The sequence below is a fragment of the Asterias amurensis genome, chromosome 1 (genome assembly GCF_032118995.1).
Source record: "Asterias amurensis chromosome 1, ASM3211899v1".
Classification (NCBI taxonomy): Eukaryota; Metazoa; Echinodermata; class Asteroidea; order Forcipulatida; family Asteriidae; genus Asterias; species Asterias amurensis.
In genome coordinates, this window is record NC_092648.1 from 20,681,145 (window position 1) to 20,696,181 (window position 15,037).

At 40.1% G+C, this 15,037-nt stretch overlaps 1 protein-coding gene across 4 annotated transcripts in view; it reads right to left on the reverse strand.

The window, feature by feature from the left end:
- LOC139939520 (uncharacterized) overlaps window positions 1-15,037 on the reverse strand; it is an 84,129-nt gene that overhangs the window by 19,110 nt on the left and 49,982 nt on the right. For all 4 annotated transcript variants that reach the window (XM_071935602.1, XM_071935680.1, XM_071935758.1 and 1 more), the window contains exons 11-29: window positions 14,182-14,310; window positions 13,217-13,342; window positions 12,274-12,426; window positions 11,609-11,809; window positions 10,996-11,091; window positions 10,258-10,383; window positions 9,126-9,251; window positions 8,369-8,494; window positions 7,888-8,013; window positions 7,548-7,676; window positions 6,925-7,044; window positions 6,526-6,651; window positions 5,118-5,243; window positions 4,203-4,331; window positions 3,270-3,395; window positions 2,136-2,261; window positions 1,468-1,596; window positions 833-952; window positions 125-250 (exon numbers count right to left, since the gene is read on the reverse strand). In XM_071935602.1, the coding sequence (XP_071791703.1) occupies window positions 125-250; window positions 833-952; window positions 1,468-1,596; window positions 2,136-2,261; window positions 3,270-3,395; window positions 4,203-4,331; window positions 5,118-5,243; window positions 6,526-6,651; window positions 6,925-7,044; window positions 7,548-7,676; window positions 7,888-8,013; window positions 8,369-8,494; window positions 9,126-9,251; window positions 10,258-10,383; window positions 10,996-11,091; window positions 11,609-11,809; window positions 12,274-12,426; window positions 13,217-13,342; window positions 14,182-14,310 (2,466 nt within the window). The remainder of the gene's footprint in view (window positions 1-124; window positions 251-832; window positions 953-1,467; window positions 1,597-2,135; window positions 2,262-3,269; window positions 3,396-4,202; window positions 4,332-5,117; window positions 5,244-6,525; window positions 6,652-6,924; window positions 7,045-7,547; window positions 7,677-7,887; window positions 8,014-8,368; window positions 8,495-9,125; window positions 9,252-10,257; window positions 10,384-10,995; window positions 11,092-11,608; window positions 11,810-12,273; window positions 12,427-13,216; window positions 13,343-14,181; window positions 14,311-15,037) is intronic.

The window sequence follows — 15,037 nt, forward strand, 5'->3', positions numbered from 1 at the left end:
AAACTTTGATTGCGTTTGTTTTTAGTTCACAGATTTGTTCAGCTACACATTTTAATGAAGTATCTTGGCTATGGGGATACTTGCTGTTAACTTGAAGTTAAAATAGCACACCAAGATGACCTACCTATACATGTAGTCTGGCGCTCATCCAGAGTAAACCCAGAGTCACATTCACAGGTGTATCCCGGTACATGATTGACACAACGACCTGAGCCACAAATATCTGGATCAGACCTGCAGTCATTTATGTCTAGATGAAGAAATAACAGCAAGAGATAGTCAAGAAATAAATAATCATTGACAAACTTAACATACGTATACAGACTATATAATAGTAATTTCAGGTTGAAAAGGCAAAATTTACTAGAGCAATTTGAACCTGTGACTCCCTGGTTAGCATGCCAGCCATCAATTTCACCAAACTCTTCCTAACTTAGGATTAATCTTAGGAGTTAGGACGAGTTTCCGTATCCATTGACGTTAGGGCGCATTGAGCCTACCCTAAGTTAGGATGGGTTACGCGTCCTAACTCGAGATAGGATTAATCCTAGCTTTTTAAGAAATCGCCTGCTGCGCTCTATCAACTGAGCTATCTAGCCATTTGTTGGCAGCCTCCCTATTTTGTCAATATGTATGTTTGGGGGTGCCAGTCACAATCCCTTCAACATGTGCCTAATAAGACTAGCACCTCCGAACAAAGATATAGCCAAAATAGGGCTTGATAGCTCAGTTGATAGAGCGCCAGCACGTTAATCCAGAGGTCCCAGGTTCAAGTCTCACTCTAGTCAAAATTTCTTTGTTCAGCACAAATTTATTTAATTGTCATACTTACCGAGACAGGTGTAATACTCTGGTCTATATTCAAAACCTTCTGGACACACACACTGGAAGCTATCGGCAGTCTCTTCGCATGTACCATTACCACAATGACTGTTCCGACACAAATCTTGCCCTGTAGAACGGCACGGTTGGTTCATATATCAGGGATGTAGAAAATAATAATAGTGACTTCTTATAGAGTACTTTTCTCATGAAAATTATGGTCAGTACATAATAGTGAAATAATAATAACTAGTTCTTGTATAGCGCATTTCACAATAACCGTCTCAATGCGCTTTACATTAGTGCCATTCATTGGGTCAATAACACTCCTTTAATCTTTCTCAGCTCCCTAGGGAGTATACAGCCCAGAGCTGCCGTGGGACTCCAGTGGCTCTGTCAAACACACTATCAACCTGTACCCTTGCAGGTACCCATTTATACACCTGGGTGAAGAGAAGCAACTATAGTAAAGCATCTTGCTCAAGGACACAAGTGTCACGACCGGGGTTCGAACCCACACTCTAAACCACTCGGCCATGACACCCTAAAATGCAATCCTAAAATGCAACACTAGATTTTCCATAATGCTACATTGGCAAGCTGTAATCTTGTCATTTTCAAAAATTCAATGGAAGCCTCATTTACCTTGACAGGTGCGTGTTGAGCGAATGAACTCCTGTCCTTGTGGACAGGTACATTGGAACCCTCCAAAGCGATCCATCACACACGTCCCCTCACCACAGATGGTCGGATAGCGGGTACAGGTGGTGATTTCTGGAGAAAAAAAAAGGATTATCTTTACAAGTGAAGGTTTACGTTAGGCAAATTAAATCAGTTGTAAAGTTCATTTACCTGTACATGAATGAAATACTTTTGAATAATAATGGCTCAGCAACAGTGGAAATTAAGACCAAAACAAAACGGTCTTTTAAGACAACTTTATAATTAACTATACAGCTATGTGGCAATTATCTTTACATAGGGTGCCCTTTACCAAGGAGAGAATGCCTTGGTGCCCTTGCCTTTTCAAAAATGAAGCATACAGAAAGCCCGGTTTATACTGACGCGAATTTGACGCGAATTTGACGTCAAGCACAACTCTGTTTTTGCTGCGATGTTCGCAGGAGAATTGCCCACAACTCAACCCCTGCGAATTATTCATTGCAAATTTGTGACGTCAACATTCGTATCGCATTCGCAATATTGCTGGAAGTATGAACCGAGCTTTACTCCCTCCAGCCAGCAAACGGGCAAACGGGCAAACCTGCACCCCCCATCAGCGATTACTACGTCCATATTTACAGTAGACTTACCTACACAGACTCTCAGAGTAAGATCAAACTGGTATCTATTGGGACAGAGACAGTTAATGGTGTCACCGACTACCACGCATGTTCCGTTATTGCATGTACTGCCGTGGATTCTGCATAAGTCAAGTACTAAGGGCAAAATATACAAAAGACTTTGATCAACAGAAATATTGAAAAGTAGGATACGTCATCCCACTTAGACAGAAAATATATTGTTAGGGACTTCAGGAATCAGCGCACATGTAGATAAGAGCAAACACTAAGAAATTAAATAATAAAGAGAGTCTAAAATGGAACGCTGTTTAAAACAACATTTTGCTTCAAAAATAGACTGTTTTCTTATAGTGGAATTTTTTTTTTTAAATAGTATCAATTAATTTTTTTTTTATTACGTGACAAATAGTGTTGACTTTATTAAATACTAAAATAAACTTTTTTATATTTGAAAACACAATGTAATAACCCACAAGGGAAACTGACTGGGTAAATTGTAAATAATTTGGGGTTTAAATATTGAAGACAGCAAGATTTGAACCAATGACCTCTGGATTGTTGTGCCAGCGCTCTACCAACTCTGCGATCTACTAGCCCTATGGCTGTAGCTCAGTTGGTAGAGGGCCAGTACATTAATCTGGAGTCATCGGTTCAAATCCCACAGTCAATTTTTCTTTGTTTAACTCAAAATTATACTTGCAAATAATAATAATACCATTTAAAAACAACAATGGGAAAGAAATCAGAAACCAAGAAGGAAACCACGACCAGGCCCGCGGCACCAGGCAAAGAAAGTCCAGCAAAAGCTGGGCCCAATTTCATGGCTCTGCTTACCATAACACAGAATCGGCGCTAACGGAAGCAGGAAATTCTGTGCTTACATTTCGTATTTCACAGGTTACCGGTGAATTTTGGCTTCTGCGCGTGCGTACTCCACGTTATTAGGCATTCTACGCTTACAAGGCTAGCACAGAAACTCGGCGCTTGGGGAATCATGATCGTAAGCGCAGAATTCGGCGGTAAGCAGAGCCATAAAATTGGGCCCTGGTCTCTCTATGACGAGAACGTGCAGGCCAAGCCAGGCGAGAATTAATGATATTAAAACTGACTAATGACAAGGATGTTCATCAAACTGTTTCCTACCTGCACAGAATCCTAGAGTTCCGTCCCATTCGTAGCCGTCGGGGCACATACACTCATATCCAGCTGCATCACTGAAGCACGTCCCATTGCTACATATATCTGGGTACGCTAGACACTTGTCAGTCACTGGTCAAGAAATAACAAACAATATTGTTATACCTCATTAACAAACAGCGAAGTTTGATTGGTCGAGAACCAATCATGTGACGAGCAACAAAAACGCATGTTACATGGCTCGACGGGCCCAGGTAACATGAAAAGTGATGTACACCGGTGTACATCGCCTTGACCGTTCCCAGCGTTGGTCAATTATACAAAGGGATAACAAAAAAATTGTTGCACGCTGTGACTGGGGTCCATGGGTTTTGTACACCCTCAGTGGCAAATGGCACCCTCGGCTTCACCTCGGGTGCCATTTCCCCCCTCGGGTGTACAAAACGCCATGGACCCCGTCACAGCGTGCAACAATTGTATAATGTCAACTTTTTGTAGATCAGATTTTGGGACATGACATGAATCCCTACTGACTGTGAATGAAGATGTATGTAATATAATTCACATTGTACCTGTAGAAGTTTCAGCTTCATTAGTTGACAAGTTTAAAAAAAAAAAAAAAAGTGAAATCACAGAGACATGTTTTCAGGAGAGTCGCATGAATTCGTTGTACATGCAAAAATAAATTTTGTCTCACTGAGGAATTTTGTTTTACTCATTTCTCAAAAACTAAAGCACCTCAGCAAGTACCGGTAATATATTTTAAAGGAAGCTTTCTATCATCATTATCTTTAAACCATAAACCTTTAAGTACCAAAACCTTTTAAATAATTGCACTTAATTTGTTTATTATTCTCCTTTTTTTCACCAATGTGGAAATAGATGTTGATTTGATTGAATTGAATTTATTAACAGATAAAAAAATTGATTTATATTTACTTATGCATCCTCCAGAGGTGTAATCATATTCGTAACCATTCTGGTAGCAAACACAATGATAGCCATCCGATGTCATGACACATGATCCATTACCGCAGATGTCATTGTACGCTAAGCAGTCATCCGTTACTGCAATAAATCAATCAAATAATAGTAACAATAATGACAATTTAAACTTACAAAACATTAAAATCAATACAGTTATAAACCTTAGAGAAAATACAGGTATTAGAGGCAGTACCTGTACACTAACGAATCAAATAAGTAAAAACAGTTACGATAAAAGCTAATTCAAAAACCCATAGGTTTGTCTAACGGCTAGCCTTGAATCTACATGTACCAACATTGTTGGCTTCCCCAAGATGCTTAGGAAGTTTATTCCAAAGTTGAGGGCAAATTACAGAGAACATCCTATCGCCTGCAGAAACCAGCTTGGAATGTCACATGTCATTCACTGAGTTATAACAAGTTATCAATGGGAGACTTTGGATTGCTAGCTGGATGCAGACTCTCAGGATGCTGGCGGCAGACTACCAGGTAATTTCCACTACATACATAGTTCTGACCATGCGCAAATTTACCAAGAATATTGGATTTACAAAAGTACGTGGTTGGTCTGCCGCCGCCTAGAGCTAAAATTATTTATTTTACTTTTTGACCAAAAAGTGTTGATATTCTTTGACCGAAAAGGTATTTATGAATGGGAATCAAAGTGTGTTGAATTGGTTTTCAACTAGTGGTTTACACCCGCCGAGGCCTGTTTCTTGATAATTTACCTTGGCCTCGGCGGGTTTAAACCACTAGTTGAAAACCTCTTCACCACACATTGATCCCCTTATCAAACAAATTTGCCAACACCAGGATGAATAGGGAAAAAAGAAGAACTGTGCAGTTTTAAGATGTGTTTGTACTTACAAATACAATGACCATGTTCAGTATCAAAGTTATAACCAGCTGGGCATTGGCATTCATAAGAGTGGTCTCCGTTCACACAGGTTGCATTTCCGCATATATCGGGATATGCTACACACTCGTTGGAAACTGCATGATTCACAAAAAAACAAAGATTATTGATCACCCTGATCCTTAACTGTAACAAGTAGGATTTGAAACTTTGCATGGTTTCAACTCAACGTTTCGATCAGTATGCTCTGATCGTCTTGTGGAGAAAGCAGTAATAATGAGTATTTACTAAGTTGAAACATACAAAAGTGTCACATATTCTGTTACCTTTTTGGATTTTTTTACAAATTGGCAAAAAGAAACAAAAAACATTTGAATATACTGGTGCTATGAATTGGAAGAATAAAAATGAGAGATTGTTCTATCAGGACAAATCTGTTTCATGTTTAGTTTAAAAAAAACCCAAAATTTAACATATTTTCTAATGAAATATCGCCCGCATCATAAGTCCGGATGGCCACTTCAACGTTACTGCTACACTTGACTGATTTGGGCTATTGACCCGAATCAACTGCAATCCAGGGGCATGTTGCCACCTACTCCTTGGACTGTTACCCCACTTCACAGTCCATTAGGGAGGTATGCATGGGCATCATCCACTAGGAGACTGGCTGGTAGAGCAGAACTTTATACTCTGTCATCAGTTTCAGAGCAGTGAACATTGTGCACAGTGTTTCAAACATCAAGTAGAATAATATACAATTCGCCTCGGGAACTAGTTTGTTAACTTCCAATACCTCGGGGAGCTAATATCGACTAGTCACCCGAATTAAACCATGTTACATTTGTTTTACTATACTTCATACATATTCAGTTACCGGACACATGAGTTTGAGCAAGAGAAAATGATATCTGTGAAACAAAATGCACATGATAAGTTTGTGTATACAAAACGGTGCGTGTATACAAAACGGTGCCACGATCAATAGCGCCTGGGAATGAAGTCGCGCAATGGTAGTGCGCATGACAAGTAGAATAGCTCCCGGGGAACTATTACTTGTCATGCACATTTACCACTTGCGTGAACACTCACGTGCGCGCTTGGTAGTTACCAAAATTAACACCTGGCACGTGATGATGAATGGACCAATAAGAACTCGACTTTCTGTCATGAATATGTATGAGGTATAGTAGTAACAACTATCTTTATAAAGCAGCAATTGCCAAAGAATACAAAGCGCTGAAGCAAAAAAGGGAAAAAAGACAATACAAAGACACTGTCGACCAGCTAAGACTAGGGGAAATAAGGTGGGTCTTGAGAGCCAGTTTGAAGGCTGAGACACTGTTGGAGTTCTTGGTTTGGATGGGTATCTATTCCTTAGCTCAGGTTTAGAGAATGCTTAAAGGCTTATATATTTACCAACGCAAGCACGGTACTGATTCTTGAATTCATATCCGTCCTGACACTGACATCGGTAGGAGCGATCCCTGGCCACGCAGGTCCCATTGCCGCAAATATCTGGATATCTTCTACACTCGTCAAGAGCTTCAAGGTAAACAACAACAACAACAGCACATCGTCAACAATAAACACCTTCTATGATAGACATTTATTTGCTTTGACTTACAAAATGCTGCAAAGATTATGTGGGTTTTTGTTCATTTGTTTTACTCAAATTTTTTATTTCTTGTTTTAATTAAATTTCGCTTGATATCCATGTAGCTTATTAAATAAAATCAAAGTCTTATATAGCGCACGTATCTACCAATAACTTAAAGTAATCAAGGCGCTTAGTATATACATTTTTAGTGGACTAACCTAGACAGGTGTAGTATTCTGCTCTATATTCAAATCCTTCTGGACACACACACTGGAAGCTGTCTAAGGTCTCCACACAGGTTCCATTACCGCAATGGCTGTCTCGACACCAGTTCTTATCTGAGGAATTAAGAAGAAAAAAACCAAAAACTTCACTACTTCAGAGGGAGCGGTTTCTCACACTGTTTTATACTATCAACAGCTCTCCTTTACTTAGTAAGTAAGTTTTTATGCTAATAATTATTTTGAGTAATTACCAATAGTGTCCAGTGCCTTCAAATCATTGCAGTGGCAGTTGCTAACAGTTGCGATTGCCTCTAGCTAGCAACAATCTAGTTGGAAGCTCTGCTCTAGAATTGCAAAGGTCCAAGGGGTTCGAATCCCACCCGAGTAATATGCCTGTGATTTTTTTCCACAGAATTCGGGAAAGTACTGAGTATACAGTGGAACACACATTGGTGTAAGGGTGAAAAACAAAATTAATAACAACATTCTCAATTCTTCATCCATGAATTAGGAATTGATGAGGTTGATGAAAAGTGTAACAATGATCGAGTTTCATTTATACGCCTGCAAGTCTATTTATGTATAACGGGACACCCAATTTAACTGTTAAACATTACCATGACAGGTGCGACTGTTGCGTCTGAACTCCTGTCCCTGTGGGCAGGTACATTGGAATCCTCCAAAGCGATCAATCACGCAAGTCCCCTCACCACAGATGGTAGGATAGCGGGTACAGGTATTGAGTTCTGGGGAGACAAAAATGTTAAGACATCTTACAATCAGAGGTTTACATTATGGGGGGGGGGGCAATATTTCAACTTTTTTGTTCATATTCAAATCAGTGACAATGGCAGCTACAATTAGCAATCAAAATGGGTTAAAGTGCCATAAAAAATGGTTATAAAACAAAAATTGTGTGACGAAAATCAATTTATTTTAGCAATTAAGATTTTGTACCTTCACAGCGTCTGCTTTCTCTATCGTACTGGTACCCATTAGGGCAACGGCAGGTATACAGTGTCTCCAGATCCTCACATGGCAAACTCCCACAGATTCCTGGGTTGACGTCGCACTCATTGATACCTGATGGAAAACACATCAAGCTTTTCTTTATAACGTAAACATGACCACTCTAACCTTTGACCTGCTTGAGGCGCAAATGAAGGAAGTCAGCAAGGGGAAAGGCTCACCAATCCTCCCACCCCAGTAAAGATTTGAAAGGAGTTAATCCACGGAGACTGATCGCCACCAAATGGGAGACTCTTAGGTGGTAGGTGGCTGAAGACTCACCAGGTAAGTACATTGTTCTCTATTTACACAAAACACGTAGTTGTGCATTAAAGAGAAAATGGTTCAAGTTTAAGTCAAACAGGAACTATCTATCAAGGTCAACTATAAATACCGTCTTTTCTTTTTTGTAGAAGTTGTAATGACTTACCCTCGCAGCGACTGTTCTCTCTATTGTAGCGGGTACCCTCGGGGCACTCACAGGTATACATCACCTCAAGATCAACACATTGCTTCCCTTGGCAGATATCAGGGTCCTCTTCACATTCATTGATGCCTTGAGGAGGTCAGACAAGAAAACCCCAAAAGTAAATTTAACTTTTTTTTAGACAATCAACAACTAAAGCAGACTACACTCATCATACTCCCCTTTTAAAGGCAGTGGACACTATTGGTAATTACTCAACATAATTATAAGCATACATGTAAAACCTCACTTTGTAACGAGTAATGGCGAGAGGTGTTTAGAAAACATAAAACATTATGAGAACTGGCTCCCTCTGAAGTGACGTAGTTTTCGAGAAAGAAGTAATTCTCAACGAATTTGATTTCGAGACCTTTGATTTAGACTTTGCGGTCTTGAAATCAAGCATGTGAAAGCACACAACTTTGTGTGACCATGGTGCGACAAACAATAAACCACAAGGGAAAACTGACTGGGTAAATTTTCAATGATTTGAGTCAAAGAAAATCAATATGACTGGAGCGGTTGTATGACTTCCAACTGGCACCCCCAATCAAAAACATTGACAAAATAGGGAGACCGCCAACAAATGGCTAGGTATATTTGTGCATAGCTCAGTTGGTAGAGCGCCGACATGTTAATCTAAAAGTCGTTGGTTCAAATCCTACTCTAGTAATTTTTCTATTGTCAACACCTGAAACAATGTTTTGAGCTAGAAACACACCTTCACATTTTCTGTCGTCGAGGTTGTACCGGAGACCATCAGGACATTGGCAGGTATGAGAGACCTCTAGATCAACGCAGGGGTATCTCCCACAGACACCTGGGTTTGTCTCACACTCATTAATGCCTGCAGAAAGGGGAATTCAAATGATGGCTTTAGTACACACCCATCCGTCTGCTTTTAACACCTGAGCCCAATTTCATAGAGCTGCTTAACGGTAAGCAAATTTTTGTGCTTTATTTGCCAAGGTGTAAGCGTATTTTAACGGGTAAGCTAAAAAACTAGCTTATAAGCCATATTGCCCGTTCAACGTTAATTTGCATTATTCCGTCATTCAATTTGATAAAGTTAGCATTCGAAGCTTTGCTATGAAATGGAAATTGCACAGTAAGCACAACATCGGCAGTTAAGCAGCTCTATGAAATTAGGCCCTGGCCTGCCACAGTAGAGAGGGTTAGCTATACATTTTCTCTTAAAGTTTTTACACAGGTCTGTTTAAAACAGATGCAGACAGTGTTCATGTTTTGTGTGTTCAACCCATAGAGCTATATATATTGACTAGAGCGCTAACTTGCTCTGTCTGGACGCAGACATGTTTGATGTGTTGAGTAACACACATTGCCACGATTTTTTTACATTTGGCGTGTGCACTTACGTACGCGACTGCCCATTCACGAACGTCCGCGCTACGAAAAACCGTAAGTTCAACTTGATTGACGTACTAAAAAAAAAGTATACGCGCCTTTTAAACAGGACGCACAAGACGCTCGCAGTTTGTTCGCTCATCAGGAGATTGTGCTTTCACATTTGCTGCATTTTCTGTTTCGATGACACATAGAAAAGAACAAACACACTATCATGCAAATAGTCGTACAATTGGCGTACAAAATTTCAAGCTTTTGTATTGGTTTGTACATAAACATGGATGCGCCCACACGGCTTCAAAACCTTAGTGCGTGTACAACAGGGTGTTAGTGCTCTAGTCGATATATATAGCTCTATGGTTCAACCACATACCCAAAATAAAAAACAACAAGCCAAGGTGTGAAAGATACAACTTCATAAAAAAATGTATTAAAGGGGAGCACTCTTTACTAAAGAATGGCACGGGGAGCAAAGACAATGAACATACCTTCACATTCCTTGTTGTCCATGTTGTATTGTTGGCCTTCTGGACATTCACATGTGTACATCATGTCTAGATCAGAGCAGGATAACTCACCACAGATCTGTGGAAATACTTTGCACTCATTGATACCTGCAAGGATAGAGAAACGACATTCAAACTAAACCCCGAATGAGTTTTCACATGATTTGATTTGATTTTTATGCAAGTTTTTTCAGGGGCCGTTGCCACCTCAGTACTCCCGGGCTGAAACAGGGTAACCCCCTTCACAGTCCCTTACGGATGTAGGCTCGGGTATCATCCATCAGAAGCCTGGCTGGTAGAGCAGAAAGCACTACCTCCACAACTTTAGGAAGCAATCATGGTTATGTGTCTTGCTTAAGGACACAAGTGGCACGTCCGGGACTCGAACCCATACTCTGCTGATCAAACACCAGAGCTTGAATCTGGTGCTCTTAACCGCTAGGTCATGACGTACCACCAATATGATAAATAAATTTAATTGAATAGAATAGACCCTTCCAATGAAATATGTAAATTGCACGTAGCGCGTGTGCACTAACGTTTTGGTTGGCAAAATGAGGGAACATCACGCTGTTTTGCCCAAACTGGTAATGGGTGCGTGACGCAGACGCGATTGCGCGTCTATTTAGTGCACAACTCTATGGAGTTTGCCAACCAACAGGGTCTTTATGCATGGGTGAATGTAATTAGCATATTTCATGGGAAGGGTCCATTGCTCACCTGTGTCTCTCTGTGCTGCTAAAACAGGATGCAATCCCTCTATGCCTTCAATCGCTGCATGCCCTCGCCCCATTGGACAAACCTGGTTGTATTCAACTGAAGAATACATATAAAAATACAAACTCCTAAGATTTAATCACAAAGTTCAACCATTACTTGTACATTTATTGTGTTAGTTACATATCCTTATTTCAACTTTTTAACCAAACTTGTTTTCTACTAGTTAAAGGGACTCGTTGCCTTGGATAAGAAGCGTTTCTTATGAAATGAATGTGGCTGGAAAGATGCTGTAAAAGTAGAATATAATGATCCAATCAAGTATGCCTCAAAGTTTGTGGTTTTCCTTTTGCTTTGTAAACTAACACAGTCGCCATTTTGTAGTGTCAAATATTTTGCCCAATTGGCAATGACCAGGGCACTAATGTAAAGTGCACTAATACATTATTGTTTCATGCACTAACTAATAACTAGTCATTAGGATTAATACGGTTATCAATATCAGTACAATATGGTATTCGATTGTGAAACAGTGGGCTTATCAATCTACCTAATATCAAATCAATATCAAAACTTTTATGAAATTATTGGCACTAGCTCAATTTGAGTGACTTACATGAGTCTTCCGGCGGGCAAATCCAGAGCTGGCAATCATCTCCCCAGCCAGCACCCACGCTGCAGCAGCATTCCTGCCTGGTAGCATTAGAGGATAAAGTATTGCTGCAGAAATTGGGGTCGTCAACAGAAGCGTAGCAGTCCTTCCTCTCTGGACCTTGCTCTTCTTCATCGGGCGTCACGGGAGAAGCTGGCGTTGTTTCTTGAAAGAAAAATTGAATAATAATAATAATAAATCAATACAAATAAAATGAGAAAATAATCCCTCACATTAACAAAGTAACAACTGGTATGCTTAATCTGAATAAGAGATTCGTAACTCAGTAATTTTTCCCTAAAATGTGTTTTTACTGCTGACAGTGCAAAAAAAAAATTGGCAAACATTTGAAAATTATATTGATCATGGACAGAAATGTAAGCTAGACCAATTTTAGTGGTGGGCTCTAAATCCAATCTAGTCCACCAAGGGCGAGCAGTTCAACAAAATTATTCATGTTTAGAAATGGGGCCATGATTGCTGAAGTACAATCTGGGGGAAATCTGTGCTGGGCCGCACAGTGTATTTTGCTGCGAGTGCTGTGCAAAATTTGTTAGTCTTAGGCAGGGGCACTGCCCACTGTGGCTACAACACTGATCATAGTAGAAGAAGTGATTTTGTATATTTACCAACAGTAAAGGTGTCCATGTAGATGCAGCCGTTCATGTCTTCAACATACATGGCACCATTGGGGCACTCACAGGTGTAGCTACCGAATGTATTGGCGCAAGTAATTCCATTTCCACCACAAACATCAGGTGACTCGCTACATTCATCAACATCTGCGGGGAAAAAAAAGATTGGAAGCTTAACTGCACTGGATTCAGAGGGTGTCACAGCCGAGTGGTTAAGAGCATCGAATTCAAGTTCTGGGAGTTTTGTACAGCAATCAGGAAAATAATTTTGGGGGTTGAACAAAGAATTGACTAGAGTGGGATTCGAACCAACGACCTCCGGATTAACCTGCCGGCGCTCTACCAACTGAGCTATCTAGCCCTATATTTGCGGTGTCCCTATTTTGTCAATATCTTTGTTCGGATTGATATCAATCAGGAAAATATTTAGAATTACATTCAAAATAAAGGGAACAAGTTTCCATCATCAGGGAGATTTTCAAATTTGTTGATCAGAACATGGAAAGATTGGTTTATTTTTAGGGAACTTTCCTCAGAATCAGGGAGAGTAGGCAGATTCTGATGCACATTATGTAGGCATTTTGGACTTTTAACCCTTATTAAAGGCACTGGAAACGTTTGGTAATGTCAAAGACCAGTAAATTCTCACTTTTTATGCATAAAATAACAAACCTGTGAAAAGTTTAGCTCAAGTGGTCATCACATTTGCAAGGGAAAGAAAAAACACCCTTGTTGCATTCCTTTTTTTTATTTGAGTGAGAAATTACCTTTTTCTCAAAAAGGACGGGCAGAGGGAGCCAACAATTATTTTGAGTAATTACCAATAGTGTTCAGTGCCTTTAATGATGATGTTTGTGACTTTTGCAAGGGCCAAAAAAGGCAAAAACCCCAAACAGCCTATAGTAGGAAGAAGATTATGCCTGCTGATAATACTGACCAATGCATGTGTTATCCTCCGTTGTAGACATGTGTGTTCCTGTCGGGCATACACAGCGATAGGATCCTGGTTGGTTGACACACTGACCATTCACACAACTGTCGTCATCATTACATTCATTGATATCTGAAGAAGGAATAAAAGATTGTAAGCAAAACATTTCAGACAGTTCTCAGCCTGAAGTGTGAAACCTTTTTCCTTTACATAGCACTGTGTAATGGTTTACACAGTGCTGTGGCGCAATATGCTGCTAATCAAACCAGGAACACCGGGGCGGACCCCTTCTCTCTACGATAAGTGCAATGGGTTCTTTTACCTCTATTACACAACACACATGATCTATGACGTTATGTCTCATCTGGAACGACAAAGCAATATCGGTTAAGTGTCTTGCTTTAGGGCACAAGTGTCACGACCGGGACTTGAACCCACACTCTGTTTATGACAGGAGGTGTAGACGAAGGCATGACTAGGCAAGTCAAAACATACAGCAAAGAAAGGCTGTTAAAGGAACACGTTGCCTTGGTTCGGTCGAGTTGGTCTTTGAAAAGCGTTTGTAACCGTTTTTTATAAAATACATATGGGTAGAAAGATGTTGTAAAAGTAGAATACAATGATCCACACAAACATGCCTCGAAATTGCGTGGTTTTCCTTTTACCTCGTCGACTAACACGTCGGCCATTTATGGGGGTCAAAATTTTGACTCCCATAAATGGCCGACCATGTTAGTTCGCACAGTAGAAGGAAAACCACGCAATTTCGAGGCAAACTTGTGTGGATCATTGTATTCTACTTTTAAAACATCTTTCCAACCATATGCATTTTACAAAAAACGGTTACAAACGCTTTTGTTTTGACCAACTCGTCCGATCCAAGGCAACGTGTTCCTTTAAATCCCTCCATAGCATTTAGTAAGTTTCCCCGGCCTGCAAAGTGGGCACCCTATTTCAGTGTTGAGCATTACCTCTACAGTGATGTGCCCTGCTGTCATAGTGGTACCCCTTGATGCATGATGAAGGCATACAGTAATAACTGCCATATGTATTCAGACATGCATTCACTCCGCACGGACTCTGTAAGCACTCATTGATATCTGTGGGTAGAAGAAAACACACAAAATAACAGTTTACAACACTCCCTAAAGCCTATGAAATTGGTTACATACAGTTCCACACTCAATCACAAGCTGGCCTGAGGGCACCAGTGCGTCCCTTGCTAGCTATTGCTTGAATATTGAGCTACACAAACAGGATGCCACGGCCTAATGTCTCCGAGCTGCTAAAGCACAAAAAATGGCTAAGCATAAACGCATTTTGCTTACCAGGAAGATGGTAACCAGCCAAAATACCATGTCTGGGGTACTGATTGTTTCCTGATTAAAATTTGCTCATCAAAAGTGTTTACTGGTAAATTAATATAGTCGCTTTTTAAAAAGAACCTTTTGTGAATCCTAGTCAAAAGTACAAATCACTGCACTGTATATAGCCGTGTCTGAACTGGCTTATATGGCTATGGCTGTTCCTAAGGCTGTTGCTACAGGCATCCTATGCTTCAACCCAATGTTCACATGACATTAAAGTCAAAGCCGCTAAATCAGACACGGCGTACAGTTCAATTAAAGTGAAACGAGATCAAATGAGGACAATTGTAGTTTACTCTGACAAGAATATATGTTGCATTTTATTTTGTTTCAGCTCATTGCGATCGCTCATTCCAACAAACCAATGTCAATGTCAGCTTTGAAACATGGACAGGTCAATCTAAAACAACCAAACTGATGTTAGTAATTAAACTGCACGAACACACACAACACTCGTGTA